At 44.1% G+C, this 14,762-nt stretch overlaps 1 protein-coding gene across 3 annotated transcripts; it reads right to left on the bottom strand.

Annotated features, from left to right (window-relative positions):
- Positions 1–956: 956 nt before the first annotated feature.
- Positions 957–14,505, bottom strand: tagapb (T cell activation RhoGTPase activating protein b). Of its 3 annotated transcripts, none has more exons than XM_066676943.1 (11): positions 14,417–14,505; positions 9,663–9,704; positions 8,407–8,494; positions 8,231–8,284; positions 7,619–7,688; positions 6,907–7,067; positions 5,811–5,972; positions 5,548–5,657; positions 4,230–4,410; positions 3,220–3,325; positions 957–2,879 (listed from the first exon to the last, which is right to left on the bottom strand). In XM_066676943.1, exons 3-11 carry the CDS (start codon positions 8,434–8,436, stop codon positions 1,738–1,740), a joined length of 2,016 nt encoding a protein of 671 aa, XP_066533040.1. In that variant the 5' UTR covers positions 8,437–8,494; positions 9,663–9,704; positions 14,417–14,505; the 3' UTR covers positions 957–1,737. The 3 variants fall into 3 exon arrangements, with proteins under 3 accessions (XP_066533040.1, XP_066533038.1, XP_066533039.1); XM_066676941.1 differs by lacking the exon at positions 14,417–14,505 and adding an exon at positions 11,447–11,463; XM_066676942.1 differs by lacking the exon at positions 14,417–14,505 and having other exon boundaries at positions 6,907–7,064; positions 9,663–9,785.
- Positions 14,506–14,762: the final 257 nt, after the last annotated feature.

Below are 14,762 nucleotides of genomic sequence, written 5' to 3' on the forward strand. Positions count from 1 at the left end.
CTGTGGGAGGAAACCGGGGGCACACGGAGGAAACCCACGCAGACACAGGGAGAACACACCACACTCCTCACAGACAGTCACCCGGAGGAAACCCACGCAGACACAGGGAGAACACACCACACTCCTCACAGACAGTCACCCGGAGGAAACCCACGCAGACACAGGGAGAACACACCAGACTCCTCACAGACAGTCACCCGGAGGAAACCCACGCAGACACAGGGAGAACACACCACACTCCTCACAGACAGTCACCCGGAGGAAACCCACGCAGACACAGGGAGAACACACCACACTCCTCACAGACAGTCACCCGGAGGAAACCCACACAGACACAGGGAGAACACACCACACTCCTCACAGACAGTCACCCGGAGGAAACCCATGCAGACACAGAGAGAACACACCAGACTCCTCACAGACAGTCACCCGGAGGAAACCCACGCAGACACAGGGAGAACACACCACACTCCTCACAGACAGTCACCCGGAGGAAACCCACACAGACACAGAGAGAACACACCACACTCCTCACAGACAGTCACCCGGAGGAAACCCATGCAGACACAGAGAGAACACACCAGACTCCTCACAGACAGTCACCCGGAGGAAACCCACGCAGACACAGGGAGAACACACCACACTCCTCACAGACAGTCACCCGGAGCGGGAATCGAACACACAACCTCCAGGTCCCCGGAGCTGTGTGACTGCGACACTAACCTGCTGCACAACCGTGCCGCCTATTTATAACTAATACCTTGTTATTAACAATGCATATTTACCCTGAATTAGATGCTGAATTTTCTAAGAACCACTCCGTACTTTTTGAACTGGTCATTTTAACATGTACTGAAGTTATTTTAGAATTCTTTTACCTCCGTATAGATTTAGTATAGTATTGTGATGTGTGAAACAACTCCAAAAGCAGGTGTAAAAAATGAAGGGAAACCATGTTTATTGTAGTGAAAGCAAGTGGGATTATAACAAATAAAAAACACAAACATATTTAATAATTAATATACAAGTGCCATCATAAAAAGTGCCCTAATAAGCCAATACATTAAAAAAACTCTAAGAATAAACCTTTTGTTTTTTTACAACTATTTACATAGCTTCACACTGGCAATATTTCAAACATATTTTTTACTTTAACACATTAAATAGCTTTTACAAAAAACACAGCACTACATAACTCTGTCAACTTGAGACACTTGCATTGTGTTATGTGCCCAGAGCGTAATGCCCTATTGAAGCTGGATTGTTTCTACACGGGGAGGTGCCACAATTTAAATAACTGTCAATGACAACAGGAATTTTTAGTAAGTAGCTTTTACAATTGAACTTTTTTAACAGTCTGAGGATTGTAAATTAAGTGATTTTAATACAGTTTGCAGTTTTAATTCAGAATATGCAGTGTGCAGTTTTGAACTAAAAGAATTGACGAAAAGAATTGGAGTGATTTTATTTCAGTTTGAATCTGCAGTGTGTGTGTGTGTGAGTGCAGTTTTTACAGTGTGACATTCATAACGGGACAATTTCAGTTCTGATTCGGATAAACCTAATATTTGTTAACAGACATGGCTGTGTTGACTGCTGTGTGTGTTAATGGGCGGTTTCTGTTGTTTGATTCTGACATGAATACACTTTACCCTTGGCCACTCAGATTCTGTACAAACCTTCCTTTAGATAAACTCATCCAGTTCCAGTGAGACATAGTAAAAGATAGTTAACCATTTACACATAAGACTCTTTTGCATAGGAAAACTCCTCAAACACAGGTTGGCTGCATCTACGGCTCACTTTTTCAATCCTGGTGCGAGCTACGGACTCAGACATGGCTCTCTGTCTGAATGATCCCTGCTGATTCACGCTGACGTCTGAGAGTCCGGCTGATTCCAAGTCCATTAACTGGACAGAAGGGTACGAGTCCAGGATGCAATCGTTCATGGAGATGGGCCGAGACTTCCTGGCTTCGCAGACTGTCATTTTTCGGTACTGAGGCGGTGCTGGCATGGCTCCAGAAAGAATGGCCTGCTCATAGGTTGGTGGGCAGTTGGGAATTCGACTGTCCACATGCTGGAAGACCTCAATGGCGGACAGTGGTCTCTGGCGCCTCATAGGCTCGTCACAGGCTGTTTCGTTCTGTGAGTCCTCCTGAAGGGTCTCGCACGAAAACGCAGGGTCCTTCTGAGAGTCTGCCTTCTTACAGCTCCCCCTAGTGGTGGAGAAGCTTCCCAGGCTTTTAGCTCTCTTGAAAGGAAAGGACTGTCGCCTCAAGTCCAGGTCTGCTTTTACAGCATCTGCTCGGGGCTTGGATATGGTGTGGTTTTTTCTTGCACTGCCTGGGGAGGGCACTGGGGAACTGGCCACCATGAACACAGAGGTTTCAGATACGTTTGAAGCTGCACTTTCCAGAGAGCAAGAGGAAGAGCAAGAGCAGGCCTTTGAAATCGGTGCAGAAGCGCTACTGTCCATGTTGAGGCTGCCAGCCAGTTTCCGGTTCAGTGGCCTGTGGCAACTGTGTGGGTGTAGGAAGGAGTCATCTGAGATTTGCTTCTTCAGCGGCTGATCTTCAAACTTCTCTCTGGCTGAGGAACAATCGTCTTGACTCCGTGCCAGACCCCGAAGGCTCTGGATAGCTGCTGAGGGGAAAATGCTGGGCTCAGAGCAGCGCCGGTTGATGGTTTTGGTGAACGTCTGGAAAATGGCATCTGAGGAGCAGGAGGGAACCGGGGTACACTCGATCCTGACCTGGCTGTTTCCCAGAGCTCCATCCTCCTCCACCTCCCGCATCACCAGTACTTCTCCACTCTCTCCGTCTCCGTCAGGGTCTGTGCTGTCATACGCTGAGTCATGTTGGTGCGACGACATGGAGTCTGTGTGAATATAAAAGTTGTAATATTGATGTTTTTAAGATTTGCAACTTACAAAATTCACATATAACAACTGCTTATTCTGGGTGTGCTATAAACTTTTACACGCCAAATTCTGAGATGCCTCAGCTGATGTTTCTAAAGAGACCACTAGCCAAATTAGTGCATTACATTTTCATATAAGTCGTGATATGAATGTGAAGGCAAGCTGCAGATGTCCTGAAACTATTTTGATGAACTCAAGTGACTCATTTAGAGTTTGATACCCAAGAAGAATCGTTTCATGTATCTTTAAATGTAAGAATCTCAGTGGCGGTAAATGTTATGGTACGGACTCCTGTACCTGAGTTATCTCCCAGCTCCTCCTCCGGGTCCCAGAGCAGAGTCAGGATCTTTTCTCCAAAGAGTTCACAGCAGTTTTCAATAAGGAACTGGGTTAGGGCTGTCACCTAAAATAGAGAAAAAGATAGTAACTTTAAAATTATGCTGCTTTTGGTTATGGTACTCACACTATACAGTGAAATGGATATCTGGGGGTTTTCCTGCCCTAGCCCACCTGACATTCACAAAGATCTGGGGGGAAAGCACAAAAATAACCACAGTCCTCTGAACTGAAACTGAGAACACCAAAAGGAAAGGGCTTGTATGATAAAGCAGAGCTTGAAGAGCTTTTTAATGGATATTTGTGTGTAAATATAGTCGGGATTACACTGTGAAAAAAAGTTGTCGCCTTGAACGTTTACCTTTCACCTTTAGTCAAACTATTCTTTAAATAAATGCAGCTGACACATTCAATTATTATCTTTATTTATTTCTCCCCCAACAGCCACCGACTGAGACCTGATACTGAAAATATAGAAGGGCGAACCTTCCAAGAACAAGATGTTCTTGATTAATCTAAGAAAATCCACTAAGATTTTGAGGTTGATCTAATTTCTTTTTTTTATAAAGCGGCTTGTGCAGAATATATCCTGTGCATTGTTGCACAAATTGCCCTAAGTTAAGTTTGTAGGCCTCAGATCTGATGCAGATCAGATACGGCTAATTATTTCCTGTCAATGTCACGGCAAATGCAGTGCCATCACACGTGTGTGCTTATGTAGCATTTTGGCTATGCCGTTGTAGACCACCTTCTCAGAGACATTTTGTCTTTAACGCATGTTAAGATCTTAAACATAAGCAAACAAAACAATCTTGTGCCATTTCTGAAAACTTCAATGTGGGTTTTTTGTGCATCAGAAACCACAGCAGAAGCAAGGCTCCCAAGCTTTGATCTGAAGAGCTTAGTAATACTGAAACTCTGAGATTCAGGTGTTCTGAACCCTTTTACAGTGAGAATGCAGGTATTCTAACCTTTTCCACTTTGTTGACATCCAGGGCCTGGCTTTTGTCCTGAAGAAGCGTTGGTGCAATGCAAATCGCTAGGTTATTGGCGTGCATATTGTTACTATCTGATCGCTGAGTGATTTGGTGGAGCAGACAGAGCAGATACTGCAGCACAAGGCCATTGGCTTCAGGCAGTTTTGCAGCCATTCTAGACAAAGACACAGACATAACCATTATTTTATCATCCATTTCTGTAGAAGTGTGAACCGCAGCAGACACATTAAGATAAAAACATTGCATCTAAAATTTTCTTAAAGCTATGACAAGGCATATTCATAAACATTTCATGTATTACATTCTCTGAGAGGCATCTGGTCCCTATCATCACCACTGCAAAACAATTCTAATTTTGTAAGTTTCTCTAGAACAGAGCATTTCACAAGAGACCGAACCCCCGTCTATGACTTTGTATTTACATATCCATCTAGAAACCGTCTCGCATTATTAATAAAGCTATGATATTGCTCAAGGAGGGCAGACAAACAAAGTCTAAACAGGAAGAGACTCAGTTTGTTGCCCCTTTTTTCTGCTTATTCAAATGTCTTGTCTTGTAAGCATGAAAGGTCAGAAAGCAGAAGTGGCATTTGACTTGTGGCTCTTCCCTAATTTACTCTCTCTGTGAAAAGTCCACTTGAAAGCCCCTTTTTCTATTCCCCTTTTGGTTTCACTCAGTGAAGTTTGGGGCTTTCTTGAAGTACGCGTTGCTGACTAACTGTGCTTTGTTTGTTTTGTTTATAAAAACTCATTACTCTGTCCGGCCACTTTATCAGAAACCCCTCTGTTGTAAATGCACTGTGCTGGTGTGGAGTTTGAAAGAGGAACTCTTCTGCTGATGTACAGTTTGCGTGAGCCCTTCACCAATGATTGTTGAGCTGTTGAGGTGACATGACATAACATGTGTCTGTGTGGGTGTGTGTGTGTGTGTATCTCTTGGTGTGTGCGCATGTGTCTGTGTGTCTTGGTGTGTTGGGAGGGCCTAATGACTTTAACACAATTGTTGTTTCACTGGGTTGAGAGAGGTAAAAATATCCGTAAATACACCAGCTAAAAATATCCGTAAAAGTCAGCTGTGTGGTTCAAAGGTGGCTGATGATGAATGGAGGGGGGGGGGGTGATGAACTGTGAAGCTACAGATGGACTACAGTACATAGTGGAACATGGCAGATCTGTCAGATAGGTGTTTCTAATACGTATTTGGTGAGTAGAATTGGCCTCTAATAAAGTGTCCAGTGTAGGTAGGGAGTGTATTAAAGGTGAATCTTGTGAGCACATATTAGCTGCTTACCTCCTCAGCTCATTCTGCTTCTCCTCTGAATCCTTTTTCTCCAGAGCCTCCATCCACTCGTCATAACACTCTGCCATCAGCAGACTCCCTGGAAGCTCCCTCAGGAAAGTCTGCATTAAAACCACATTCAATGAACGGTTATTCATTTGCTGAGCCGAGGAGTACAGATTCTAGGAGTGAGTTACGAGGCAGTCCTAAGATGATTAACTGAACCACAGTTAATGTTATGATTATTGACATCTATTTACAGCTTTCCTTTTTACCTTTAAGAGTCCCACCAGAAGAGCCACAGGCAGAGCATCCATGTCCACTTCAGCACCGGAGTCCAGCTGATCTCGGACAGTACTGAGGTTCTTACTGTTACAGGGTTTTCTGAAAACCCACTCAGTGGATGGACCCTTCCTCCACAGCAGCACCAGCAGCTCCTGGACAAGAGAAGAGGATAACGTTGACCAAAAGCTCATATATTAACGGTTTGACAGGTTCGTGATCAGCTATCAGCTTGATAAGGCTTAATAAGAGATGTCAAATATTCTTTCTGGAGTGTTTGATGTGATGGTGCGTTGCAGCTGTGCTGCTCTGAGATTAGGTTACAGCTCTGACTTGGAGTATGGATTAACTCTGCTCTACTCTCACCTTGGTGCTGACTTACAGATGAAAACAGAAGAAAATGTATTTCTTATAGATTAGATCTGAGGTAAAGCTACTGCACAGCTGTGGTGTCGCTAAGTCCTCGTGGCTGTATCTAATGCACTCTGAGTCATACACATACTACTTAACTTTAAATCCATATGATATTAGTCCTGTAAATAAATGAAAGAGATTTTATCGTCTCATTAAGTCCGAATCACATGCACTTTTTAAAGGTTAAATTAAAGTGGAGGTCAGACTGAGGAAGTCACACCTGCTAAATTATAGTCAGTCTATGTTATGCTATTTATAACCATTAAATCCAACTATTTTAAGGTGGACATTTTACAACTGTGTGCACAAACAACTTACTGTACATGAGCATTAGCTCATCTCACCAAATGCTAACTGTGGGCAAACGGGGTATCGAGCCCTAAAGCACTGGGCTGTGGAGCATCCAGTGACTCGACTAAGTTCTGCCAGATCCTCACCGAAACACTCCACAGTCTAGTGTTAACACTTTTCTGAAAATTAGAAGCTGTTGCTGCAGTAAATTTGGGCAAACTCTCTATTAATAACATTAATTTCAGAAGGGTGCCGGATGCCGACAATAAAGTGTAATGCAGAAAGAGGAAATGGCTCTGCGGGTGGACATTTTACCATGAATGAATATAGAGGAACTGAAAGGCTGAAGTAAAAATGTGTCCATAAAAAGGCAGGTGTACGCACCATGATCGGTTTGGGCAGGGTGCCGTCGGTAGGCAGTGGCTGTCCGAACAATTGGTTTTTCCTGATCTCTGAGCGAGTGGAGAGGCCAGTGTGAGTGGCGCTCCGCTTCAGTCTGAAGGAAAATAAACCTCTTTTAGGCCCAACAGTGCCTTCAACATCTGCTGAAAGGAAGGAACACAAGACAAGAGTAAATATGCATCCGTGTGTGGTATGCATTGTGTACTGCCCACATTTGAGGACACCTGGTCATCTCACATTTCTTCTGAAATTAACAGCAACAATACTGAGCTCTTCAGTCCTTCTACACTTCTAGGAGGGTTTAAACTAACTGTTGGAACGTTGCTCTGAGGGTGTAATAGTAGCCATATGAGGTCCGGTACTGATGCTGGATGATAAATTCATGAACAGCACTCCAACAAACCGTCACTATACGCTATAAGATCGTTTTTGAGCTTCAAAGACAAATCACTTTTAGGTGTTCGCTCTTTACTTTCCTTTTCATTTACAACACTTTCAACATCTTGCTACTTTCTTAGCTGTTTCTCCTTCATTTTTGTTCTCTCTCTCTCTCTCTCTCTCTCTCTCTCTCTCTCTCTCTCGCTCCCCCTCAGTTTCATTGTTGTTCTGTGGACGGCCCCTAACCACAGGTAAGTAGTGTTTTTGAGAATGTGTTTGTGACCGTGTGTGTTGTGAGAAAATACGGTAAACTCACTGGTGCTGCAGTTCTCCATGTTCTGCTCCTGTTTGCAGAGCTCCTTTGGCAGCGCTGACACTTTGTTGCCCTGGAGAACATATAGTGGTGAGTACGTTTGCAGAAAAGAGGTAGATAGATGCATAGATAGATAGATAGAGAGAGAGAGAGAGAGAGAGAGAGAGAGAGAGAGAATGAAAGTGTGTGAGCTACAGGGGTGTGTGTGCTTGTGCATGCCCAACATGTGAGAACATACACATAACCGCATTCACGTTGCAGTACACGCCACACCAACACTCAGGGCGCCTTTTCAAACCAACAAACGTAAGACTTCATTATGTGGCCTGTACATAGGGCTGGATTATGAACTGATTTTATATCAAAACAGACACCTGCTCATAACCACTTTAACTCTTCTTGTAAGGCTTTACGTTAGATATTGGAACATATCTTTGAGGATGTCATGACACCCAAGGGTTTTGTTTGCATTTTTTCAGAAATTACGAGAGCTGAGAATTAGTTGAGTTCACTAATTAATGTTTGTACATGTAGTGTGTGGTCTTCATTTTGTTGTGTGCTCATTTAAATGATTATGTTCTGAGGAACATTAGAAAAATAAGGTCTGATACTCACATTAAGATGCAACTCAATGACAGAGTCCATTCCACCTCCAGTTAGAGTTTTATTCTGGAAGAGACCATGACAATAAATCAATATAGACGATATATATTTATTGTGACATTAACACTCAACAGGAGAATGAAAGACAGCGGTGTATAACTGTAATGAAGGGCAGAGACTGGACTCACAGTGGTGGTGGTGGTGCTCAGGACCTTCATGAGGACTCTGGGAATTGGAGGAGTGCAACCTGTCCTCTGTCTTGCCTCTACCACTTTCCTGTTTTCATAGGCAGAGTCATTTTACTTGTAAACACTGTGGTTTAACACAGGCAACGCCTTAAACATTTTTTGCTTGTTTAAGATTCAGGCATGGAACTACTACAAAAATACAGAATATGATATTATTAATATTATTGTGATTATTATTGTTATTTTTATAGAAAATGATAATTATAGAGTAATTTATTTTGACAGAAATCCAGTCACTTCACAAAATCTATAATTAGAAACAATCCCATCCAATCCTAAATATAATACACACCCATAACAGTAAGGGGCTTAACAGTAGCATTTATAATATAATACTGTAATAGCACTACTAATCAGTGTTTTATCAGCTCCTAATTTAAGTATTAAATATAAAAATATAGAGAGATATAAGGAGGATAGACATGCCTTAGTTTGGGATATGTCTCAATGAATAATTGCATTTAAACAATGAGAGTTTCACCAAATTTGAAACCTCCAACTACTCTTTACACTGTGTTATTATCTAATGTCCTCTACGTCCCAAAGCCTTTATAAAAATAACACTACGTCAACTTTCATTCAAAGGTAAGACAAGAAGGTTAATTTTCCATTATGAAGACACAAGGTTTGTTCAGGGAGCATGAGTATAACTACCTTCAATGCGGACCAACAATTATAATAATAAGAAAAGCAATAAACATATAATAGCCACTTTGAGTCCAGAGTCTATGATAAATGTTTTTGCCGTTTTGATACGGACAGTTAAGAAAATCTACTGTTCTGACAATATGCAAATCCCAATAAGACACATTATTTTACAGCTCAGCTACAAACTATAAACTTGATTATGGATCATGGATTGAACCAGAAATCATCGCTTTGGTGCCAACAACTGAATAATGAACATAACGTAGTGAACCTCAGTGCAGGTCTGAGGTCTTTGTCAAAGTGGCACATGGTGCAATGAGAATTCACCAGCACTCGTTATGCACTGATGAGTGTGAATTGTTGCTAACCTTAGTTCTAGGTTTTATGCTAAACTGTTTGCTTTAAATGTAGCTAGACCTCATCCTTAATTCTCATTTTTTAAGATGATTGTGTACGAAGTTATAAACTCTTTAAATAATAATAAAAAAAATGCTCGAAATGGCTAAATGAAGTACAGTCAGTATCGTATGATAAATTAGAGCTCATACCTGTGAAGAGTATCTGCCCAGCGTTCTTTAATCTCAGGGGAACTGGAGGGTAAATAACAGCATGGTTTTAGTTACTCCACATAGACACGTTTGCACACGCTAGTTCTAGTTGAGGTAGAAGTGCCTCCTCTAGGCCCTGAAAGCACTCGCCCTCTTTTTAAATGAGAGGAAACTTCAGAGACACATGGGTACAGGAAGCAGCGTCATGGCAACACAGCCACTTCCTCTTTTCAGAGAGAAAGTTAGCAGACAGATGGAAAAAGATATGAGTACCTGAGAGAGGTGTGAGGGTTTAACTGGGACAGGAGGAAGAGAGTGACACCGTGTGACGTATTCAGTGTGTAAAACAGGACATTCAGGGACTGAACATATTGCAAAAACATATCTCACTGTATTGAGACCGAACAGCACATGACTAGGCGGTTACATAGTCTGACTCTGACTGTTGTTGGGCCCTGTCTGCAGTACCTTTAGTCTGGGGACAACACTGGGCCATGTTCTGTAGGATTTACAATTTGAAGTTGTGTTAATTTCATTCACACACTTTTATGTTTCAATTATTAAAATATAAGGTACAAGTAAGCACTTTTCATCCTGAAATAAATACATATGGGAAGCCCATATGTGGACCTTAAAGACCATGGTGTACATTTTAGAGTTCATTTACCCAGCAACTTTCTGACACTTTCTGATCATGAAACATACATTGAAAAGAATTTATATTCATTCATTCATTATCTGTAACCCTTATCCAGTTCAGGGTCGCGGTGGGTCCAGAGCCTACCTGGAATCATAGGGCGCAAGGTGGGAATACACCCTGAAGGGAGCGCCAGTCCTTCACAGAGCAACACAGACACACACACACATTCACTCACACACCCACACCTACGGACCCTTTTGAGTCACCAATCCACCTACCAACGTGTGTTTTTGTGCTGTGGGAGGAAACCAGAGCACCCGAAGGAAACCCACGCCGACACAGGGAGAACACACCACACTCCTCACAGACAGTCACCCGGAGGAAACCCACGCGGACACAGGGAGAACACACCACACTCCTCACAGACAGTCACCCGGAGGAAACCCACGCAGACACAGGGAGAACACACCACACTCCTCACAGACAGTCACCCGGAGGAAACCCACACAGACACAGGGAGAACACACCACACTCCTCACAGACAGTCACCCGGAGGAAACCCACGCAGACACAGGGAGAACACACCAAACTCCTCACAGACAGTCACCCGGAGGAAACCCACTAGACACAGGGAGAACACACCACACTCCTCACAGACAGTCACCCGGAGGAAACCCACGCAGACACAGGGAGAACACACCACACTCCTCACAGACAGTCACCCGGAGGAAACCCACGCAGACACAGGGAGAACACACCACACTCCTCACAGACAGTCACCCGGAGGAAACCCACGCAGACACAGGGAGAACACACCACACTCCTCACAGACAGTCACCCAGAGGAAACCCACGCAGACACAGGGAGAACACACCACACTCCTCACAGACAGTCACCCGGAGGATACCCACGCAGACACAGGGAGAACACACCACACTCCTCACAGACAGTCAACCGGAGCGGGAATTGAACCCACAACCTCCAGGCCCCTGGAGCTGTGTGACTGCGACACTACCTGCTGCGCCACCGTGCCTCCCAGAATTTAAATTAATCAGTGTAAATATTTAGTAGTGCAAAGGTACACAGCAGGTAATAATAATAATAATACAATATATACATATATAAAAAGAACTGTTGCTTTTACCCAGTTCAAGGTTTCTGGAGTTGTGGGTCAAATCCCTGCCTTGGCTCACTGTCTGTGAGGAGTTCACTGTGTGTTTCCCTTCTGTATGTGTAGGTTTCAACCATGTGATTTGGATTCCTCCCACAATTTTAAACACAAGTTAGTTGGTAGATCGGCCATTCAAATGTATTCAGAGGTGTGTGTTCGTGTATGAGAGTGACTGTGTGAACGGGTGGTGCCCTGTTATGTGTTCCTGCCTCGCGCCTGGTGATTCCAGGTTGGTTTAGTGTTAGTATTTAAATGTGCTAGACATCAGCTTAGGGAGGCACTAAGAGAATTTTAGACTGTAAAAAAGTAACTTTAATATTTACTCTGGGTATGTGCCATCATCATCATCTTCTTTACCACTTATTCCTTTTCAGGGTCACGGTGGTGTGTATGTGTACAGAATACAAATAAAAATATGTATATATATTGATTAACTTGTTAATTGTTAATTTGACCTCCTTACAACTTTTAACTTGTGACTTCTGTGGCATTTGGCAAAAGTCCCTGTTTCTTTTCCTACACAAGGTTGATTTTACGCTAAAAGCCCTCATGTGATGTGTGGAATATCCCCATCACGGTCAGTTGACATGTGACCTGTCCACTATCCAGCGACACTCTTCCTGTTGCAGAAATTTTAAATGTTTACTTCTGCTTTCTCTGGCTTTATCTATGAAGGAAGCTACTATGTTGCATTATGAACCGATGCAATAGATTCCCCAGTCAAAGTGTAATCATCAGGGGAATCTGATCTGAACCACAACAACAATATGTGTGAACTGAAAAACACTTGTTACTGCCTGAGAAAAATGAGCACTATATAACTGCACCTTACTCAGCATGTTGTGAGGGAGTATGGATTAATGTGGATTTTTGAGAAAAGTCTGAAAGATTTTAAATGCCGTAATATAGTTCACAAATCAATGTGAAAGCTGTGTGTATTTTTATAAAACCCAGTCAAATCTCTTTAAATTCATTAAAAAAATAAACATACAAAATGCTTTCCACCATTCCAGACATTCTCACAGGTCAACACTGGGCCCTCTTTGAGACTGAAAATGTACACAAGAGCATTTCTGAATATACTTCAGGGACCTGGAGTAGACCCACGCCGGGTGACTGTCTGTGAGGAGTGTGGTGTGTTCTCCCTGTGTCTGCATGGGTTTCCTCCAGGTGACTGTCTGTGAGGAGCGCGGTGTGTTCTCCCTGTGTCTGTGTGGGTTTCCTCCGGGTGACTGTTTGTGAGGAGTTTGGTGTGTTCTCCCTGTGTCTGCATGGGTTTCCTCCAGGTGACTGTCTGTGAGGAGTGCGGTGTGTTCTCCCTGTGTCTGTGTGGGTTTCCTCCGGGTGACTGTTTGTGAGGAGTTTGGTGTGTTCTCCCTGTGTCTGCATGGGTTTCCTCCGGGTGACTGTCTGTGAGGAGTTTGGTGTGTTCTCCCTGTGTCCGTGTGGGTTTCCTCTGGGTGACTGTCTGTGAGGAGTGTGGTGTGTTCTCCCTGTGTCTGCATGGGTTTCCTCCGGGTGACTGTCTGTGAGGAGTGTGGTGTGTTCTCCCTGTGTCTGCATGGGTTTCCTCCGGGTGACTGTCTGTGAGGAGTTTGGTGTGTTCTCCCTGTGTCTGCATGGGTTTCCTCCAGGTGACTGTCTGTGAGGAGTGCGGTGTGTTCTCCCTGTGTCTGCATGGGTTTCCTCCGGGTGACTGTCTGTGAGGAGTTTGGTGTGTTCTCCCTGTGTCCGCGTGGGTTTCCTCTGGGTGGCTGTCTGTGAGGAGTGTGGTGTGTTCTCCCTGTGTCTGCATGGGTTTCCTCCGGGTGACTGTCTGTGAGGAGTGCGGTGTGTTCTCCCTGTGTCTGTGTGGGTTTCCTCCGGTTGACTGTTTGTGAGGAGTTTGGTGTGTTCTCCCTGTGTCTGCATGGGTTTCCTTCGGGTGACTGTCTGTGAGGAGTGTGGTGTGTTCTCCCTGTGTCCGCGTGGGTTTCCTCCGGGTGACTGTCTGTGAGGAGTGTGGTGTGTTCTCCCTGTGTCTGCATGGGTTTCCTCCGGGTGACTGTCTGTGAGGAGTTTGGTGTGTTCTCCCTGTGTCTGCATGGGTTTCCTCCAGGTGACTGTCTGTGAGGAGTGCGGTGTGTTCTCCCTGTGTCTGCATGGGTTTCCTCCGGGTGACTGTCTGTGAGGAGTTTGGTGTGTTCTCCCTGTGTCCGCGTAGGTTTCCTCCGGGTGACTGTCTGTGAGGAGTGTGGTGTGTTCTCCCTGTGTCTGCATGGGTTTCCTCCGGGTGACTGTCTGTGAGGAATGCGGTGTGTTCTCCCTGTGTCTGTGTGGGTTTCCTCCGGGTGACTGTTTGTGAGGAGTTTGGTGTGTTCTCCCTGTGTCTGCATGGGTTTCCTTCGGGTGACTGTCTGTGAGGAGTGTGGTGTGTTCTCCCTGTGTCCGCGTGGGTTTCCTCCGGGTGACTGTCTGTGAGGAGTGTGGTGTGTTCTCCCTGTGTCTGCATGGGTTTCCTCCGGGTGACTGTCTGTGAGGAGTGTGGTGTGTTCTCCCTGTGTCCGCGTGGGTTTCCTCCGGGTGACTGTCTGTGAGGAGTGTGGTGTGTTCTCCCTGTGTCTGCATGGGTTTCCTCTGGGTGACTGTCTGTGAGGAGTGTGGTGTGTTCTCCCTGTGTCTGCATGGGTTTCCTCCGGGTGCTCCGGTTTCCTCCCACAGTCCAAAAACACACATTGGTAGGTGAATTGGTGACTCAAATGTGTCTATCGGTGTGAGTGTGAGAGTGAATGTGCAAATATGTTTTGAAGCAGTTATAGGGCATTTAATTTTAGATTTATATGCCTCTTCCCATTCATATTCAGAGGAGCCAGGTATCAATGGAAATAACATGGCCATACTGCGGACAGATTTTCCTAAATGACCTTAACAAGATTAATACTCTCTTGCCATCTCCAAACTCACCTGAAAGACACCAGACAGAAGGAAAGTGACCAGGCCAGAAGTATGGTGGCCTTTAGATCAATTTCTTCATCTTGATCCTCCCCTTCATCATCCTCACATCTGAATCCACACACCCAGAGGTTCTCCAGATCAACTCTGTGCTTCAGTCTGTAACTAGTGCTGGACCTGAAGGGAAAACATCAGACTTATAAACCGTCACTGTCTGATCAAAATCTTGTATCTTCAGTATAACTTATTTTACTTCTTATTAATTGTATGTTTTATAACTGTTTTCATTAACATTTATTGAAAGCTGAGAATGTACTTCCTTCTTCTGTAAAGTTACTGTAGAAAAGAGGATTTATTC

This window comes from Hoplias malabaricus, chromosome 7 (genome assembly GCF_029633855.1).
Source record: "Hoplias malabaricus isolate fHopMal1 chromosome 7, fHopMal1.hap1, whole genome shotgun sequence".
NCBI classification, from domain to species: domain Eukaryota; kingdom Metazoa; phylum Chordata; class Actinopteri; order Characiformes; family Erythrinidae; genus Hoplias; species Hoplias malabaricus.

Bases quoted from the DNA above. Each gene is read 5' to 3' on its own strand.
- tagapb (XM_066676943.1), bottom strand. From the start codon at position 8,436: ATGAAGGTCCTGAGCACCACCACCACCACT. The intron at 8,285-8,406 runs GTGAGTCCAGTC...GGTCTCTTCCAG, and splicing joins TGAGCACCACCACCACCACT to AATAAAACTCTAACTGGAGG. The intron at 7,689-8,230 runs GTGAGTATCAGA...TATGTTCTCCAG, and splicing joins TCATTGAGTTGCATCTTAAT to GGCAACAAAGTGTCAGCGCT.